The 20,429-nt window shown below is 36.6% G+C and overlaps 1 protein-coding gene and 2 long non-coding RNA genes across 3 annotated transcripts; all 3 read right to left on the reverse strand.

Moving 5' to 3' along the window:
• Window positions 1–641: 641 nt before the first annotated feature.
• Window positions 642–2,403, reverse strand: LOC110783598 (uncharacterized). The gene is made up of 3 exons (XR_002532110.2): window positions 2,120–2,403; window positions 1,898–1,950; window positions 642–881 (listed from the first exon to the last, which is right to left on the reverse strand). It is a non-coding gene; the product is annotated as an uncharacterized lncRNA (long non-coding RNA).
• Window positions 2,404–3,633: 1,230 nt separating this feature from the next.
• LOC110783635 (uncharacterized) lies at window positions 3,634–5,704 on the reverse strand. Its single transcript, XR_002532116.2, has 2 exons — window positions 4,490–5,704; window positions 3,634–3,898 (listed from the first exon to the last, which is right to left on the reverse strand). It is a non-coding gene; the product is annotated as an uncharacterized lncRNA (long non-coding RNA).
• A 1,960-nt stretch (window positions 5,705–7,664) lies between these two features.
• Window positions 7,665–20,310, reverse strand: LOC110783612 (uncharacterized). The gene is made up of 2 exons (XM_056827595.1): window positions 20,173–20,310; window positions 7,665–8,342 (listed from the first exon to the last, which is right to left on the reverse strand). The coding sequence occupies exons 1-2, from the start codon at window positions 20,237–20,239 to the stop codon at window positions 7,912–7,914; spliced, it is 498 nt and encodes a 165-aa protein (XP_056683573.1). The 5' UTR covers window positions 20,240–20,310; the 3' UTR covers window positions 7,665–7,911.
• Window positions 20,311–20,429: the final 119 nt, after the last annotated feature.

A 20,429-nucleotide genomic window follows, 5' to 3' on the forward strand; every position in this document is an offset into this window, starting at 1 on the left:
ATTTATGCCTTCAAGACCCAAAGAAGTGCAGGATTACTCAGTTTCATAAGACATTGAATCGATTTATTATGGTTTACTTTTGATTTATTATGATTTACTTTTGAGTTTCTTTTATTTACTTTTGAGTTTTTATTTTTAGTTTACTTCAGAAATAACCTATGTAGGAATCGAACCTACATCCCCTATACATCTGCATAGTGCTCTACCATTTGAGCTAATAGGTTTAAGCTTAAGCGCATATAGTAACAAAATACACCACCAACCAGAACCTGCCATATTGTATACTTTTGGATAATTTCTATTTACCTTTTCCACTTTTTGCTTTAGTTTGGAGTCAGGTAACAGAAACCCTTACCTGACTAGCAACTTGCAACATCTGCAGACCAATCTATACCTGAGATACATGGACCTGGTACAGGCCCTATCTCTTCATTAAAGAAATAAAAATTAAGATACATGAAAGTGAAATATGATAACTTAATACTATGTAAATTATTGTTTCATGCTTTTCTGAATTAATATTTTGTACCAATTTATATTATTAAGTGTATTCAATGCTTAGCATATTGCGAGCAGGAAAATGACAATCAAAATGCTCATCACAATATGAATGAAACATGGAAAGAACTAAAGAGAAGAGAGATACCAATACAGCTTAAGTTACATACATGTTATCTGTCAGTAAGAAAAACTTTGTACACACAAGAAAATTATGAGAAAAGACTTACATTTTCAGTTGACTCTAATATCTTTAGCTGATGTATTGAAACGTCTGCACCAGAAAGTAATTCTATTTGCTTCAATTATTTAAGAAATCTGAGTACCGTCTCCATAAATCGACTCCAAGCTATCAAGCAAGTCCAGATCACCAATTTTAAAATCTGTGGATTCATGAGGAATATCAATGGCACCAATACACATATTGTCCCCATTACCAGCTGACAATAGTCTATGTAACTGCCTCCAATACAACAGCAATGGCTCCCAACGCGATAATGATACATGAGCCTAATTAACTTACTTTTGAGCCTAATTAATTTACTTTTACAAAGTTTTGATCTACTTCTAAAATAAGTGAAAAGAATACTTTACTCTTACTTATTGAATCGATAACTGGCATACTAAAACCAAACCAAAACAGCCAACAGAAGAAGCAGAGTACTCTATTGCACTTGCAACCAACTGCAAACCTACCCCTCCCTTTACGACAAACGAGCAAATCACCGGTAGCCTCAACGAGTCAGACCACCAAAACCATCTACACCCACATCTAGCTTTATAAACCATATTCAAGCTAACAAAAAAATGCAATAAACATCAAGCTTCAGCAAACATCCAAGCCTAAAGTGCTGGCTTTATCAAGTGGAGATTTAGTTTACTTTAAGAGAAATTAAGTTTACTTTAGTTAAATTTTATTTACTTTTAACACATTTTTAATCTACCTAATTCATTCACAGGCCAATCACAACACCCTAGCCCTAACCCCTAAACACACTGCACACTTAGCACAATGTTTACTGTTAAAAAGATTTAGTGTACCTTTAGAGAGATTTGGTTTAATTTTAGAGAGAAAACAAATCATACTCAAGTTTAACAAATGAATTTACTTCTAAGCCTAATTAATTTACTTTTACCAAGTTTCGATCTACTTTGAAAATAAGAGAAAAGGAAACCAAAAGAGGTCAAATTAACAACAATGTGATTTTTTATTTTTTATTGTTAGTGAAGGTAATTGAATGCAAGCAAATTTCTAGGATTTGAAGCTCAAACTCTAATTGACTATCCTCTAATCAAATTCAAACCCCTGGTTTGTCATCCAACTACTCAATTTGATAAAATCTCCCAACACAAGGCAAGTTGCGAGTTAAACAATTCAGAAAATACTTAAGTAACTTACTTGATTACGGTGGTGAAAGAAATCGGAGCTCCGACACGCAACATTCGCCTCATCTAATTAATGTAAACATCATAATAGCAATGAGAATTGAAGTAATTAAAAATCTAAAAATCTAATTGAGCGAAATTAGCTCCGAATTTGACAAAAATCAGTTAAAAAACAGACAAATTCGCTCATAAAAATTGTTGAATAGCTTCAAAGCTTAAGAAATTGCGTTAATACCTGATTCTAAGAATGATGGTGCAGATCACTGTGATAATTTAACGTCGCAGATGAAATTTGACGGACTCCAAAATTGTAGCTGAAATTTACAATAGAACATTATAAAATTTGATTTCGCGAGAAATAGAGTGCAATTGTCGCTTAACTAGACCTAATTTTGGGACAAATTTCTGAAAGTATGAAGAAAATTGAAGAACGAAAGGATGTCGCGAAGAGAGAGAAACAACAGTTTGTTTGTTTGGTAGGAAGAGAGAGAAAAAATGACGGGGACCAGGGATCCAGGTTTTTTTTTTATCCATCTGAATCCGATAGTGATAAGAGGTTCTTATAAGGAGGTTCTTATTTTAAGGGAGGTTCTCACAAGAACCTGGTCATATATATAGTCGTTATTATTACTTAAATATTACTATTATTATATTAATAATATATATAATTTTTGTTAATAATAAATAATTATGATTAATGTAGTTATTATTTTTTATTTATTATTTATTATTTATTATTTATTAGTTATTACTTCGTCTGTTCTTATTTATATGACACAGTTGAGTTTTGAACACTATTCACACAAGCTCCTTTAACTTGATTTTGTGGTTTATACTTAAGAAAAAAATAGTCGTGTGAGGTCTTATTAGATTCGTCTCAATAAATATTTTTTAAATATCAACTTTTTATAATTTTTTCTTTTCCAAAATTGGAGATATTAATGTTTTGAAATCGTGTATTGGCAAACGTGCCTAAATAATTATGTCATTTAGAAAAGAACGGAGGAAGTATTTATTATTTATTTGTTTATTATTTATTATTTATTATTTATTTTTATTATTTATTTTTTATTATGTATTATTTATTATTTATTATTTATTATTTATTATTTATTATCTATTATCTATTATCTATTATTTATTATTTATTATAATATTATTTATTACTTATTATTTATTATTTATTATGTATTATATTATTTATTATGTATTATTTTATTATTTATTATTTACTATTTATTATTTACTATTTACTATTTATTGTTTATTATTTACTATTTACTATTCATTCAGTTCCATTTAGTTCAGTTCAATTCAATTCAGTTCAGCTCCATTCAGTTCAGTTCAGCTCCATTCAGTTCAGTCCAGTTTAGTTCAGTTCAGTTCAGTTCAGTTCAGTTCAGTTCAGCTCCATTCGGTTCAGTTTAGCTCCATTTGGTTCAGTTCAGTTCAATTCAGCCAAATAAAGTTTAGAAGAACAGGGCCGAAGTATGTAGTATATTGAAAGATATCACTAAGAATAGTAAACCTTATAATTTTGATGTCACGAATAAGTAGAGCATGGAACTACAAATGATACAGAGTAAAATCTTAAGTTCTTAACTCATACTCCTTCAGCTTTGTTTCATAATAATGTTCTTGTTAACAAATAAAAAAGATTAAGTAGTGGTTAATTATAAAGTAAAGAAGACTTTTTTCGGGCGGTTTTCGGATTGAACCCAAAAACTGGACAATCATATTGCAAAAAAATGAGACGGAAAAAGTACGACCATTTAATATAAAAGTTCATAGTAGTAGATATTTTCTAGTACAAAGAGTTGTCAAAAATAAAAAATAAAAACGGTTTCTAGTACAAAGAACGAAAGTAGTACAACAATTCATTCATATCGATCGATCAGCATATGATATGCCATTATTATTTTACTACATACTCCTGCATGAGATAAAGGACTTGAATTGGGGAGTACTCAGATTTCCACCCAGCCAGTTCCTCGTTGCACATAGCTTGCTCATCCTGTGTCATCAAATATTACCAAAAGTTGAGCAACATTAGCCAAAAGTCATTAGCCAACATTACCGTGTCTACAATAGGTCACGGTTTCAAACATAATCACATAAAAAAAACTTCGAACATAACTAGCTACCCTTAAGTGCGATGCACGGTTATATGTTTCAATCAAACCTATAGAATGGTGTACATTGATATTTAAGTTGAAGAGATCATGAACTAATCAATTTATTATACCATTTGATGTAATAAGATGTTATGAACGTAAATAACATTAATGAGAAATTATTTTGAAAGTCATGCAGTATTTTTATGTTCTTTAGATGTAAAATTAGGATTACAAGAATAAATCAATTATAAAAAGAAAAGAAAATAGAAAATTAAGGAGTGGACACGTGGCAAGCAAAACATTCTGTTTTAAAAAATATTAGTATAGGTAGATACTCAATTTGTAATTTTTATTTAGTTCTTACATTAGTAATTTTCTAAATTGCTATCACCCCATTTGTAATTTATAATGCTCTCGTGGATCATTGACGCAAATAAAATAAACAAAAACGAAAATAAGCTTGTTAAGGAAGCTTAATTACTCCGTACCATATTAATTAATCACTGTCACTCCCGCTGCTGTCACCACCATGATGTCCAAAATGGTGTTTCTTGCCCTTCTTGTAGCCCATCCCATGGTGTCCATTTCCATGGTGCATGTAACCTTGATGACCCATACCGCCCATCCCAGCACCAGCATGGCCATAAAATGGGATTGCAGTGTGGTGGTTGTCATGACCATGATGGTTTGCACCATGGCCATAGTATGGGACAGCGAGGTGGTTGTCATGACCATGATGGCCTCCACTGTGTCCGCCATAATATGGAACACCGTGGTTGTTGCTGTGGTTGCCGTGGTGGTTATCGAACATGCCACTTAAGCCATTGTGGTTGTTATGGTGGTCATTGGAGTGACCAGAGTAAAATGGATATGAGTTCATTACTAGTGTTACGTTGGGTAGCTAGTAGGGTATTTTGGGATTAGATTGATGAGTTTAAATGATTTTCCGGAACACATATATATAGAACTTGGGTAGTGGGGGACCGGGGTGGTAAGGCGAACATATACTCCACTTTTTTTGGTTGGCAGACTAGACACTTTGAGAGTGGGGGGAGTGATAAGGGGAACCCTCCCTCAAAGTGCCCCTAGTGGGGATTGAACCCCCCAATCTTTTGGTTGGAAGGCGGAATCCTTTCCACTAGGCCAAGACACACTTGGTTACATATACTCCACTTATGTAATTACAAATATCGCGTATATAATAATGTACTCCTATACTGTATACATGTTGTGAGACTAATTTGACCGTGTTTATTTTAAATGATGACGTGTTTATAAAAAATTCGTCCCACCTAAAATTGACGGTATGCCATAAGCTCGGAATCTTGTTTTGAGCTAAGAATGGCATATATTCTCAACTTATCTTAGCGAATTTGTCATGGTGGACAAAAAGAAATAGTCGTTTTAATTAGTTGTGTATTATTCATTTATTTGATGTCTTAATGGATTTGGGAGGAATCATATACGCTTACTTTGGCTAAAGTGTTATTATGATAATTATGTGATAAAGCTATATTGGCAATTTGGCATCCAATTTTTTTAATTGTGAATGACATGTGGAAAGGGAAAGAGATCTATCATTGAAAATACAATTAAGGTGAGGTCCAAAGTCAAGCTTTTCATGAACAAAACTTCGACTTGGACACCAACTAGTTTAAGTTTTATTCTGTTCACCTTATTTCCCCTTATTTCAGAAAAAATAAGTTTAGATAAGTTTAGTTAAGTTCAGAAAATTTCATATAAGATAGGATTTTTTGTCATTTAACACCTTAAAAAAACTAGTTTTTGTAATTTAACACCTTACTTATTTTTTATTGTTTTTAAACACCTTAAAAAACAAAAAAATTTAGAAATCAACACCACTTGACAATTTTTGTTAGAAAAACCATTAGTTTTTAACTATGCTAAAGTTCCCAATGCATGATATGGTGGTAAACAACTCCTTCTACCATCAAATTATGCTTTGGAAGTGATAGCATGATTAAAAATCAACGGTTTTTTTCTTATGGAAATCGTTAAGCGGTGTTGATTTATAAATTTTTAGATTTTTAAGGTGTTTAAATGAAATAAAAAATAAGTAAGGTGTTTAATTACAAAAACTAATTTTTTTTAAGGTGTTAAATGACAAAAAATCCTATAAGATAAGTTCAGGAAAAATAAGGGTTGACCAAGTACAATTTATAACTAAAATAAGTTTTGATAAATAAGTTCTGATAAGTTCAGGAAAAATAAGTGAAAATCATGGGAATAGAATGCAACCTTAGTTGGTAAAGTCTTGATCAGGGGGATGATACCCAAGCCTTGAGATCTTGTCTACATCATTTGTCGTCTTGTCTCTTGTGACTCTCTCTAACCAAAATAAAATATAAAAAACTTAGACCTGTTAAAAGGCACTTAAGCCTTGTTTAGTTCACCTTATTTCATGACCTTGATACTTATTTCAAAATCAGACCAAATCAGATAATAATTATAATAATAATAGTAATAATAATTTTTATTATTATTATTATTATTATTATTATTATTATTATTTTTATTGTTGTCGTTAGTGGTGGTGGTGTAATTACGATTTATTGTTCAAGGAATCAAGGCATAATAAAGAAAATTAATAAAATAGAAGCTTTCAAATTCACATAACTATTTTGTTCATATAAAAAATGATCTTCCCCTATCATGTCCATATCAAAATTGTTTTGTCCACATATGAACCGATATGTCTAATATTATATACATATTATGTCTAAATTAAAACTGATATGTCCAGATAATGTATAGATCAAAACTGATATGTCTATATCAGAACGAATCTGTCTAGATTAGAACGGTGTTATCCATATGATGTACAACTCTGAACAGAATTATACGATAGAGAAACCTTATATGAGAGAAATTCGATTTCGTTGTGAAAAATAAGAATTAGTGTCCGATTTCCTAGATGTCGTTTAACATTTACATATACCACTTAATTTCATTTCTGGCACAAAATCTAGATATGTACTTCCTCAAAAACCATCATTAACCATATGGAGCTTTAAATTTTAATTTTGATTTTAGTATTAGTTCCATTAATTTCATTACGATCTTTGATATAGGGTTTTAATTGTAGATATCGTTGTTATTAATTTCAACTGTTTTTTCACGAAATACCCCCGAGGTTTAACTGAAGTCATCATATACCCTCGTGTTTTCAGTAATTCACCCTATACCTCCGAGGTTTTTAAATATGCACCATATACCCCTGAGATTTTCAAAAATTAACGACTTTCCCTTAATGACGTAACGTCTTCAAGCTTCCTTTAATTTACACATTCCTCTCCCACCTTCGTCTAACCAATCCTCCACGTTCATCCTCAAACTAGACCCGACCTCCCCCAACGCTTACCTCCATCCATACTTGACCGCCACTGATGTCACTCCTCAACCACCACACCATCCCCACCTTCTTCCTCACCTCAACCACCACCATTCCCACCTTCTTTCTCTCCTAAAAGGAAAACAATTGGTTTAGAGTCAAATTATGCTTGAAAGTAAGAGAGAAGACAACCTTAGAAACCAATTACTCCAAGTACAATGCATTCAATATTATCTGGCAGAAACTACATTCCAGAAAAACAAAATAAAATCAAATTCACACAACGTTAATGCTAGATTAATTGTGTGAAACTCTTTCAATTGAAGTGTATTCCATTGATCAAATATATAGGGATTACAATATGAGCCCTAATAAAATTAGGAACACTAATATGACTAGAAGTCATCAAATATCCTAAGAGATTAAATCCTAACAGATTTCTATCTGTAGTAGTTAATTACTAAATAAAAAAGAACAACATAACAAAGAAAACGATCAAAGTGAAAGTCCCACGAATCTGAGAGGGGGTCAAGGGACCCAAGAGGAGGAATTACAGCTTTAATAATTAGGCAATTGTTGATGTTTTAATAAATAGGCAATATCATTATTTAATCCTGTAAGGTTGATGTTTTCCACTGTCTTACCATCATCAAAACATTCCTCTGCAAGCTCTATAATCGTGGTCATAATCTCCAAATCATATCTCCATCTACTATCTGGAGTACCATACTTGTAGTAATTGGGAATGCCATTTTCCATATGCATATCATCAAATCGGTTCTTAAGCTCTATGTATGGGTTCCTAGTAGGTAAGCAATGAATAACCATCTCTGCCATAACATCTTTCTTCCTTAGTTCGGGTAGGTTCTTCGACGTAGCAAAGTAATTGCAAGCAAACTCGATCTTCTTCACATAAATGTGTAGGGTTTCACAATCTAGCTTCTCTAGGTTCCCTAGATTTGCGTACTTCGAAATCCACATCTTAAATCCTGAAAGTTAACAACTACAAAGTCTTACTAAAGTGTTCCAAAAACAAAGTAAGTTCGTTGAGCCATACAATTTCAATGCACAAATACATGCTTAATCATGAATCGTGATGCAATTATCACATAAAGCAAAACAAGACATGATCAAACTTTAATTAAAAGATCACATAATCAAGGCATAATCACATAAACACTTGATTAGCAATGCATATTTAAATTAAACGCATACTTAGTCTAATTATACCCTTCTTAATCTACCCTTTCCTCACTTAGAGTAAATAAAAATTTTCGAATTTAATTTAAATAAATAACTTCAAATATATACGAAATTATTAAAATTAAAATCGAAAATTAAAAATAAGTAATCGAATAATTTAATTAATTAATTCGATTATTTTCGAAAATAATTAAAATAAATAAGTAAATAAATAAATAATTAATTAATTATTTCGGAAATTTTTTTTTTCTTTTTAAATTCGGAAAATCCGAAAATAAAATAATTTTTTTTTTTTTTGAAAAATTCCGAGGATATTTCTGAATAAAACAAATAAATCGAATTTTAATAAAAATCGAATAATTAAAATGATTTTCAAATTCTTGAAATAATTGTTATTTGACTTTTCAAAATTTTGAGTACTCAAAAACAACATTTTGACTTTAGGAAAATAGTTTTCGAAAATCTTAAAGTTCTGCAATCGTAGTTTATGGATTTACCATTTTGCACTATTAATTAATGGAAAGCAGCTCCCAAACTAGAGCTCTGATACCACTTTGTAACACCCTAATAATTCCTTGCTTTTTATAAAACATTTTCCAACTTAAAACACAGGAATTACCAAGATATTACCGCCACCGTGATAACGGCTAAGGCTATTTACCAGAATTACGCAGCGGAATTAACTAACTTTCAAAACATAAATAAATAGTTAATGGTCATTAAAACAAACTGGAACCATCGAGGTCCAAAACCAAAGTAAAAGTATTTCAAAATCCATTAACCGTAAGTAGTAGCAATAGTAGTAGTCATGACTAAATAAAAGTAGAGTATATAAAATACGGAAGAATTAAACTCTCAACTCGAATCCCATGATAACTTCTCCCGCAAGTTATCTCTACAAACCTGCTTATTAAAAATCTACTCCCCAACAACGCAAATGCAAATGATGGATCATCATAGGGTCATTAAGGCAAAGGTCATGACCAGAAGACATGAAGCACGAAGTCAGCAAAAGCTGAGTAAGAACAAGCTAGAATAACATTCTATCCTAACATGCTTCACTCGACAAATTAAATAATCCACATGCAAAAGCCATGTAATAAACAAACAAACATGGAGACAAGACTCGACACTTGACACGACTCTTGACTCACAGATTAATAAAAAGTAGCTTCGAACGGGTAAAGTAAAGTATCCTCAAAAGGAAAGAAAAAGGTGATGGGAGCCAACCATACACCAAAATAAGTCGGGCTACTACCGACAGTCGGGCCATACCGACAGGAATTTCCAATGCACAACGGCATAAAAGAGAATGAAACAACGTCTTGTATCATTCTAGGAGTACAAGTTTTTCCGGCAAGACTCCCCCCATTGTTCATACTCAAGGTATATAAGTTCCAAGAGTTTTGAAGCTCTTTTGGGTTACGCTTTACGTTAATTAGTATATTATGTTCAAGGCGACTCAATACTCTACACAAGACACAACATCCAAACAATTGAACAATTAAACAATTCAACAATGACTCTTCATTATTTTACTTCTTTAGGACTTGTGATCAAACATAGACTCAAGTGAAATTACTCCCATTGTTCCTTCTCAAAACACTGTTTGAGATAACCTGACATTGCCTATTAACAAGCGGGGTGTGCCCTTAGCACGAATTGTCCTTAATTCAATTCACATAGACTCTCTACCATATTCTACCTCTTTGGTAGAATATATATTGCTCACTGGCAATATTCGACTGGCTCAATAATTATGCTAGACATCCTGTACTATAGCATAATAATAATAACAACTTGCATGCGCACTACTCATACATGCAAACCAACTTGAACAACATGCTTGACATAATTCAACGATTATAAAAGTCCATAACATGATAGTTCAATAGAATCTATAAAGCATAACTCAATTCATAACATGCTCGTTCACATAGATTCAACAATAATGATAACATGCTCGTTCTCAACATCAAACATGAATTCATAATAACATATTCATTCCCAATCATCAAACATGAATTCATAATAACATATAAGTTCACATGATTCGCATTCAATTCACTTCACAAAGTCCTCAAGGGATGGGTGGTCACCCTAGTCTTGTACGTACTTGGAATACCTAAGTACGGGGGCCACTGTGCGAATCACGACTCACTAGAAATCAACTCCTATAAACAAAATAAGAGAACTAAATTATTATCCATGTTTACTAAATTTCCAGCAACTATTTAAGATTCTAAAACTCTTAGTTTAATTAGAAATTAATCATTTATCGTTAATTTAATAGTCTCAAATAGTCAACTCAAGTCCTAACATAAAAACATTGACTTTTTAGCTTTAAAACCATTAAAAACCAACTTTTTAAAGCTTATAAACAATCTGAAAATTTTAGTTGATTCTCATAATTTAAATTGTCATTAAATTATGTGAATCAATCGCTTAATTAATTTGAAACCAAAACCCTAACAATAGTTTATTCCAAAAACATGTTTTGACTTCAAAAATCAACACTTTATAAACTTGTTAAATCTGAAAATTATAATTTCAATCATCAAAACCAATCTCTTTAATTAAAACACAATACTAAACCAATACGGTATTCATAACCGTTTTAATTAATTTAAACAACCCAAATATTTAAACTAATTAAAACAATTTAAGCAATTTAAAACTGAAAATAAATATTTTTGAAAATAAATTTTTGATTAAACAATTGATCAACACACACACACACAACGATTAATTAATCGTGTGTGTGTGTGTGTCGACCAACACACACGACAAGCACAACAAGCAACAGCAGCGACAGCGCAACGCACCGCAGCAAGGGCGCGCGCGCAAAGGGACGGGGAAGGCGGGCTGGGCGATGGGCACAGCGAGGCACAACGCGCGCACACACAGCTCTGCTGTTGTGCTGCGACGCGACGAGAGGTGAGGCACGAGTGGGCAGCGCAGTGAGCACGACCACACAGCACGCAGGCACGTAGTGCTACGCTGCGGCTGCGGGAAGGCGAGAGAGAGACGGGCGAGGGCTGGCTGCCTTGCGCCGCAAGCAAGGGCGGAGAAGAGAGGGGTGTGGGCGTGGAGTGTGCCGCAAGGAGAGGAAAAGAGGAGAGAGAGAGATTTCTGAATTTTTTTGGTTGTGAGGGTTTGTCATGAGGTCTATTTATAGGTTTTCACTCCCTTGTGGGCTAGGTTAAGCTAGTTTTGAGTTGGGCTCATTACCGGGCTCATTTAAGTTTATTCCTTGCAAGCTTTGTTGGGTTTGATCAAGACAAAATAACCGGGCTTTAAGTATAATAAATTCGTTTTCGAAATACGACCCAACAAATCCCGATTAAATAAATTCGTTGAATCTATTTAATAAAATTCGGTTTTCGTAATTAATAACTAATTAAATTGATTAAAAAACAAAAGCGCATTTAATTCTCATTAAATGAAATTAATTTATAAAAATACCTTATAAATACAACGAAATGATTTATAAATATAATAAAATATATTTATAATTATAGAAAAATACGAGGTATTACATCTATACCTGGAAGTTTCAGAGGGAGAAAGAGAAGATAATAGAGGAGAGAGAAAGCATATTATTTCCCATTAAACTGATTTCGCCAGCTTCCATTAATTACAATAATGTATAAGTAGTACAAGTTGTTATAACAACTTCCTGAAAATTAGGGACTCTAGTTATCACACTAATATATAATTATGTACATAACTCAATATCCCCCCCCCCCTCAAGATGGACTTGGAGGAACTTGAAGAACAAGACCAATCTTGGAACACAAAAATTGATGTTGTTCAACTCCCAAAGGTTTGGTGAAGACATCAGCAAGTTGCATTGTTGTACTAACATGAGACAAAACAATGAAGTTGTCTTGAATATGATCCCTTATATAATGACAATCTAGCTTCAGGTGCTTTGTCCTCTCTTGAAAAACCTCATTTTCAGCAATATATTGGGCACATTTATTATCACAAAACAAGGATATTTGCTTGGGGACATCAGCTAATAAATCTTGAAGAAGACCTTCAATCCAAACTACTTCACTAGTAGTTTGACTCATAGCTCGATACTCTGCCTCAGTAGAACTCTTAGAGGTAACCTTATGTTTCTTTGTCTTCCATGAAACTAAAGAATCACCCAAGAAAATGCAAAATCCGGTGAGAGACTTGCCTGAGTAAGCACAAGTCCCCCAATCAGCACCACTGTATGACTTGAGTTGCAATGCAGAATTAGCAGCATAAAACAGACCCTGATTTAGTGTACCCTTAAGATATTTCAGTACATGTAGAGCAGCAGAGAAATATGGTACTCGAGGCTCCTGCATAAACTGACTTATTTGTTGTACGACATAGGATATGTACGACCTGGTCATGTTCAAATATAACAACTTACCAACCAAACTTCTGTATATCTCAGGATTAACGAGCTGAGTTCCTTCAATAGTACTGAGTTTCAGACTCTTGGGCGATGGCAAAGGGGTTGTTTTTGCCTTTTCCATATTTGTAGAGGCAAGCATATCCAGAATACACTTTTTTTGGTTTAAAAAAAATCCAATCTTTGGTTCTAGTAACTTCAATCCCAAGAAAGAAAGTAAGTTGACCTAGATCCTTGATTGTAAATGCCTTATCCAATGCCTGTTTTATATTAGAAATAATCTAAATATTTGAACCAGTTACCAGCAAATCATCAACATAGCAAACAATTGCAGTAAAATCATCACCATCTGTTGTGGGATCTTTTACGGTGATGACGTGTCACGCGTTCCTCGGAGGTATCAAGTATGACCTGGCACAAGCTTCTGGCAACCTGCAAAACAAGAATATTCCCGTAGGAATATTCCCTCCGATGCTTAAGTAAGTATAAGCTAGAGAGAGAAGTAATTTGTAGAGAGAAGGCAGAGCAATGAGAGTTTTAGGTTGGTGGGAATGAATTGATTTCCCCCTTTCCTTGGGATCTGAGCCCTATTTATAGTGCTAGGGGTTTTTTGGGAGCTGGTCCTGCTTTTATTGAACAGTTTCTTGAGATCAAGACACGTTTCTTGCGTAAATACTGGGGGATTGAGTTGAGTCTGGCGGGCTTATTAAGTGCTTTGGGCTTTTTGTAATCAGTGGAGATGGGTCCCTTCTGAGTAAGAGGGCCTAAAGACCTTCTAGAAGGCCTTTTAATGGGCCATATCGGTTTAGCTTAGGTGGCGTTTATTTTAGGCCACATCATTTGCCCCTTTTTGGCGAAGAGTCCATTTTGGAGAGTACCCAAAGGGCGTGGGATCAGTCTATGGATGGGAAGGACTTTTCCTGGTTCAAACGTCGTATCTCCTACCAGATGACCGTTTCGACGGCTAGACGCCTAGGCTTAGATCCCCCTGAGTTCGTTAGCGACGGGGAGGAGGACATGGAGGAGGAAGAAGTGAATTCCCCTGAAGGCCAAGACGTCCAGGACGGGAGTTCTATCGCCCCTCATCCTTGAGCAGCTTTTCATGTAGTTGGTTTGAATGACGCCGTGGGCGTTTGTAATAACTTTGATGCCTTTTGGCATTTATTTGATTTGGTTTGTTTGCGCCATGAGCGCATGTATAAACATTTTGTGCCTTCGTGCACTTGTTTTATTTTAATTCCATTTAAGTTCGTTACTGATTTCTTGGGAATTCTTTATGGGTCCATTTGATGGACGGGAACCTCAGTGTTTTAGGTGATCAGCCTAATTTGAGACGCTAATCTAGGCCACTTCTCAGGCCGTCAATCGATTATTCTTTTTAGACACCTTCCAAGGAGGAGGTCTCATGTCTGAATGTTTGCTCTTGTTGAGTCTTTTTTTTTTTTGGGACGCCTTCCAAGGAGGAGGCGTCATGTTGGATATCTGAACCCTTTGTGTTTATTAGCACTGGGTATCGTTTATTTAGTAGATATTGACGCCACTATTTAGAGATTGTTTTCTTGTGGGTTTCTTCGCCCCTTAGTGTTTTTGAAGGGTTTAACTAAGACTTGCATTCGTCAGATAAGAAAATATTCATTTACTAAATTGCAAGCTAAATTCACCGCGTCTTAGGCGGGCATTTACAGGCCGATTTGTGGGCTCTAGTACAATAGCTATGCCGTTTTGTAGGCTCTGGGTACAATAGCTAGGCCGTTTTGTAGGCTCTGGGTACAATAGTTAACCTAATGATATTCTATTTTGAGCCACTTTCTTCAATCTTGACCGTTTCTATTTGGACGGGTTTAGTCTCCTTGGGGACTGGCGGTTCATCTTCATGCTTTCTTTTGCCTCTGACTTCGGCAGAATCTTGCTTCCATGCTGACGGGTTGAGGGTCGTCAGATAACAGTCCCTAGCCTGTTGTTGATCTCCATGTATGGTGCCTATCACTCCATCATTGCACACAAACTTCAAAAGCATCAGTTGGGTGACGACTACAGCTTTAATCTTGTTCAAGGTGGGTCGTCCCAAGATGACATTGTATGCAGTCAAGTCTTTAACAATTAGGAAGTCCACCTCCATCTTTCGTCCATTTTTCCTATCCCCAATTCGAACCGGCAGAGTGATGACGCCCACAGGATGAATGATGCTCCCTCCGAAACCAATGATGGGATGGTGAATTCTTTCGATGGTTTTGGGATCATGCGCTAGGCGATTGAGGCATTCTAGACTCATTATGTCGGACGAGCTTCCCGTGTCTATTAGAATGCGTTTGACTCTCATGTTGGATATCTTGAATTCGACCACAAGAGGATCATCATGCGGAGTGGCTATTCGTCCACCATCTGACTCACATATCTCTATCCGTGGGAATGGATTCATGGGTGATTTTGCTGACAGCAGTACTTGTCCTAGGCGGCGAGCATAATCTTTCTGTCCCCTCATGGTGGGTCCTCCAGCGGCTGGTCCTCCAGATATGACAGCTACAAACCCTCCGTCGCTGTGCTGTCCCTTGGTAGGTGAGGCAGGTGACTTGTTCTTTTTGTATTGGTTTTTTCCAAAGCCATGAGCATTCTTCTGTAAGTAGTTCTTGAGGTGTCCTTTGGAGGCTAGGCCGTCTAAAGCCCTTTTCAAGCTTCTACAATTCTTAGTTTCATGTCCTATGTCTTCATGGAACTGGCAATATAACTTGGGATCTCGACTCTCAGCAGGAGATTTCATGGGGAAAGGTCGTTCAAGGTCAAACCTTGTCCCGACGTCTTTTAGTATTGTGAGGAGATCTGTGTTATACTCAAAATATTCCCTTTCCTGCGGACGTTCTCTCTTGTGCCCAGGAGAATTGGTATCATGCTCTTTTGAGAGGGCCCATGTGCCATTTACTCGTGGGGCTTTTCGGTCCACTTTATCTTTCTTTCCGGAGGAGTCTGTTGTTTCTCCAATCCTTCCTTCCTTTGACGCGCTGCATATTTCTGTTGCATGGAAATGCTTCGGCTTCGTCCAAGACTTCGGCCATAGTCCTCACACTCTTCTTAACCAGATCAAACTTAAAGGATCCCTTCTTCAATCCTCTGATAAAATTATCAAAAGGAGACGCCATCGGGCAAGTCTGGGATCTTTCCGGCTTCTAGGTTGAAACGCTTCACGTAGCTTCTTAGGGACTCGTCTTTCCCCTGTTGGATCCGTCCCAAATGCATGCTTGTTTTCTTTTCTTCCTTGTGTGCCATGAACCTTGTGGGGAACAAAGTTTGTAGTTCGTTGAAATAGGCAATTGACCCTGGGGGCAGCCGTTCAAACCACTTAGACGCTACTCCTTTGAGAGTGGCTGGGAAGTATTTGCACCAAGTGGCTTCATTGGTTCCTTGAACATACATGTGATGGCGGTATGCGACTAGGTGCATATCGGGATCGGTGGTCCTGTCATAGGCTTCAATTGTAGGAGTTTTTGCCTTGGGTTCCTTCGGGGCGTTCATGATCTCATCGGAGAAGGGGGTACTCATGTGCCTTAGCGTCAGATTGTTAAACCCTTGCTGGATATGATAAGTTGGTTCACGGCGGTTGGATAGCAGGCGGGGGCGCATGCTTACTCTGTTGGGCGTCATCTGGGTCTGTCCTCGTGTAGTGGGGTAAAATGGTGGGTCTTCCATCACAGGGGTGGACCCGGTGTCTGATAGTTCAGATTCAGCTTCATAATGTTCTTTACGCCTTAAGGCAGGCCGTAAGACGGCTGGTGGGCTTCCCCTAGACGATGGTCGTATGACCGGGTCCCTTCGAGGTAAGAAAGTAGGGGAGGTCGCGGCCGTTTCCCGAGTGCTCAGGCACAGGGCTGACTCCCCTGCTACCTTGTGGACGAGAACCTTCTCCAGCCCTCCATACGTTGGATCTGAGTGGCATTCTGCTTATCCGATTGACGCCTAGGCTGAGGGGTCTCTGTGGAGCCGTCCTCTCAGCGCTGTAGATTAGCATATTTTTTCGAATTTCATCTTGCAATGTAGTGCTCATCTGTTGTCGAAAGGTTTGATTCATTTGCTGGTGGAATCCTGCTAAGATCTCGCGTAAAGAGCCTACCGAGACCGGCAAGTCTAGATTCTCATCTAGCACGGCGTCTCGGACGCTGGGGCTTAGATGGCCGGCTGGCGGAGACGCCTCGGTCATTGGTTCTTCTTCTACAACCACCTCAGCCTCCTGCACCCGACGTGGTGTGTTTCCTGCATTTGCGATTCGATTGGCTTCTTCTATGTGTCGTTGGCTCCTTTCGAGGGGCTGCCTCTCTTCTCCCTCACCAGTGTACTCTCTGTCAGAGTGTAGTTCGTCCATGACACTGTACCTCCCCACAGACGGCGCCAAATGTTGTGGGATCTTTTACGGTGATGACGTGTCACGCGTTTCTCGGAGGTATCAAGTATGACCTGGCATGAACTTCTGGCAACCTGCAAAACAAGAATATTCCCGTAGGAATATTCCCTCCGATGCTTAAGTAAGTATAAGCTAGAGAGAGAAGTAATTTGTAGAGAGAAGGCAGAGCAATGAGAGTTTTAGGTTGGTGGGAATGAATTGATTGCCCCCTTTCCTTGGGATCTGAGCCCTATTTATAGTGCTAGGGGTTTTTTGGGAGCTGGTCCTGCTTTTATTGAACAGTTTCTTGAGATCAAGACATGTGTCTTGCGTAAATACTAGGGGATGGAGTTGAGTCTGGCGGGCTTATTAAGTGCTTTGGGCTTTTTGTAATCAGTGGAGATGGGTCCCTTCTGAGTAAGAGGGCCTAAAGACCTTCTGGAAGGCCTTTTAATGGGCCATTTCGGTTTAGCTTAGGTGGCGTTTCTTTTAGGCCACATCACCATCCAATATAGTGAATGAAGAGCAGTCTTGTTTAGATGGCCTAAAACCCAAACTGATAAGAAAACTCTTCAGTTCTTTGTTCCACTGTCTAGCCGCTTACCTAAGACCATAAATGGATCTTCTAAGCTTGCAAATCTGACCAGGTCTAGCCTTTGTGTAACCCAAAGGAGGCTTCGTGAACAATTCCTCATCAATATACCCATGTAAAAAGGCATTATTGATGTCTAATTGGTGTACATGCCAATTATTAGCAGCAGCTAAAGCTATAACAGTCCTAACAGTGGTAAACTTGGCCACGGGACTAAAAGTGTGTTTAAAATCCTTGCCTTTAATCTGTTTATCTCCCCTTGCTACAATTCTAGCCTTGCACCTTTCCACGTCACCATTTTTCTTGAATTTGGTTTTTTACACCCATTTACTGCCTATAGCAGTTTTCCTGGGAGGTAGATCAACCAAATTCCAAGTATGATTCTTCTCCATTGCCTCAATCTCTTAACCATAGAATCTACCCATCTAGAATCATCCTTAGCTTGATTAAAAGAAGCAGGTTCTTTCGTCGATAGCATCTTGTTCAGATGTTGTGAAGAAGAAGAAGAAGAAGAAGAAGAAGAAGAAGAAGAAGAAGAAGAAGAAGAAGAAGAAGAAGAAGAAGAAGAAGAAGAAGAAGAAGAAGAAGAAGAAGAAGAAGAAGAAGAAGAAGAAGAAGAAGAAGAAGAAGAAGAAGAAGAAGAAGAAGAAGAAGAAGAAGAAGAAGAAGAAGAAGAAGAAGAAGAAGAAGGAAGAAGAAGAAGAAGAAGAAGAAGAAGAAGAAGAAGAAGAAGAAGAAGAAGAAGAAGAAGAAGAAGAAGAAGAAGAAGAAGAAGAAGAAGAAGTTTTATAGATTGCATCTCAAAATCAATTCATCAGTAAGAAGTTCAGGAGTATCAGATGGATATAAAGAAGGAACAGTAGAAGGTTGTGTGTGAGGAAGAGGCTTTGTGGTGTGATAGGGAAATATGGATTCCCGGAATACGATATCCCCACTAAGAAAACCTTATGATCATCTAAATCATAAAGTTAGTACCCTTTTTTAGCATAAGGATATCCAAGCATGATGCAACGTTTTGCCCTTGGAGCAAATTTGTCACTGGTCTTGATTGCAGGGTAACAAAGACAACCAATGACTCTAAGATGACTATAATCAGGGACCTTCCCCATCAACACTTCATACGAAGTTTTCCATTGTAGAACAGAACTAGGCATGAGATTAATCAAGTCTGCAGCAGCCAAAATACAATCACCCCAAAACCTAATTGGTAAATTAGCATGAATTCTAATTGGCCTGGCAGATTCTAGAAGATGTTTGTGTTTCCTATCTACCCTCCCGTTCTGCTGAAGTACCCTTGGCATACTCCTTTGGTGAATAATCCCTTTTTGAGTAAACATAACACTGCAAGAGTCTTGAAAAATCTTTGTCCCATTATCACTCCTGATGACCTTAACTTTCTTGTCAAATTGGTTTCAACATAAGCTTAGAATGGTGAAAAATAATACTATAAACTGGTTGTTTATTATGTAAGAAATGTGTCCAGGTAGTTCTAGTATGATCATCTAGAATATTCAAGAAATAAGTCGCACCGGATAACGTAGGACTTCGGTATGGTCCCCATAAGTCCATGTGAACCATTTCAAAAGAGTGTGCAGCAATAGAAGAAGATAGATTAAATGGCAATTTATGATGTTTACCTAAAATGCATGCTTCACAACTAAAATCATCCCTTTTATTGCCGGAACACGGAACTGTTAAATGTTTCATAGTAGAGACGCTTATATTTCCTAGTCTTGCATGAAGAGTGCTAAAACTAGGCAGAGCAGTAGAAACATTTGCTAACACATTGTTAGATTTTACAGAAGTACAAACAATAGTAGTATATGAAGGAGAAGAAGATATACTAGAAGTAGTTCTAGATAGAGATTGAGAAAAATCTCCATTGAATATGTACAGGCCAACATGTCTTCTTCCAAATCCCTTCACTTGTTTAGTGTAAAGGTCCTGAAATATACATCTTGTTTGGTCAAAATGTGTTACCAGCTTATTTTGGTCAAGTAATTTTCCAACAGACGGTAGATTGTGTTTGAAATCTAGAATGTACAAAACATTTTTGAGAACAATTTGGGGTGTAAGATCAATTGTTCCTATTTGTTTAACAGCTCCATCAGGCAAACCAACATGTAAAGGGTGATCTAGTGTAAGAATAGATGAAAAACATTTTAGATCATAAGCCATATGCTCAGAAGCACCAATATCTATTATCCAGTTATCAAGACATACATGATTAGGATTATAAGCAGCATTGGAAGCAGTTTTTACCTGCAAAGTTCACAGTGATGTAGTTCTGAGTCAACGGATCAGAAGGAGGTTGCTGCAGCATCTGCATTACAGCCTTGAAAATTTTTGACACCACCTTTTGATCCCGTTCATCACCGAACCATTGTGATTGCTACTCTGATCAGGCTACATAGGACCACTGCCAAGAATACCAGGTTGGGCAGAAAACTCTTGAACTCCAGACACATTGACTTCCAATTTACCAAAACCCTTTGCACCCTTCCCCTTTGGATACCAGT

Source organism: Spinacia oleracea, chromosome 4, assembly GCF_020520425.1.
Source record: "Spinacia oleracea cultivar Varoflay chromosome 4, BTI_SOV_V1, whole genome shotgun sequence".
Classification (NCBI taxonomy): domain Eukaryota; kingdom Viridiplantae; phylum Streptophyta; class Magnoliopsida; order Caryophyllales; family Amaranthaceae; genus Spinacia; species Spinacia oleracea.

What these genes read in the sequence shown, in the direction of transcription:
- LOC110783612 (XM_056827595.1), bottom strand. Translation starts at nt 20,239, where the DNA reads ATGCAGATGCTGCAGCAACCTCCTTCTGATCCGTTGACTCAGAACTAC. An exon ending in CATCACTGTGAACTTTGCAG is followed by an intron (nt 8,343 to 20,172) that starts GTAAAAACTGCT and finishes GTTAACTTTCAG; the next exon opens with GATTTAAGATGTGGATTTCG.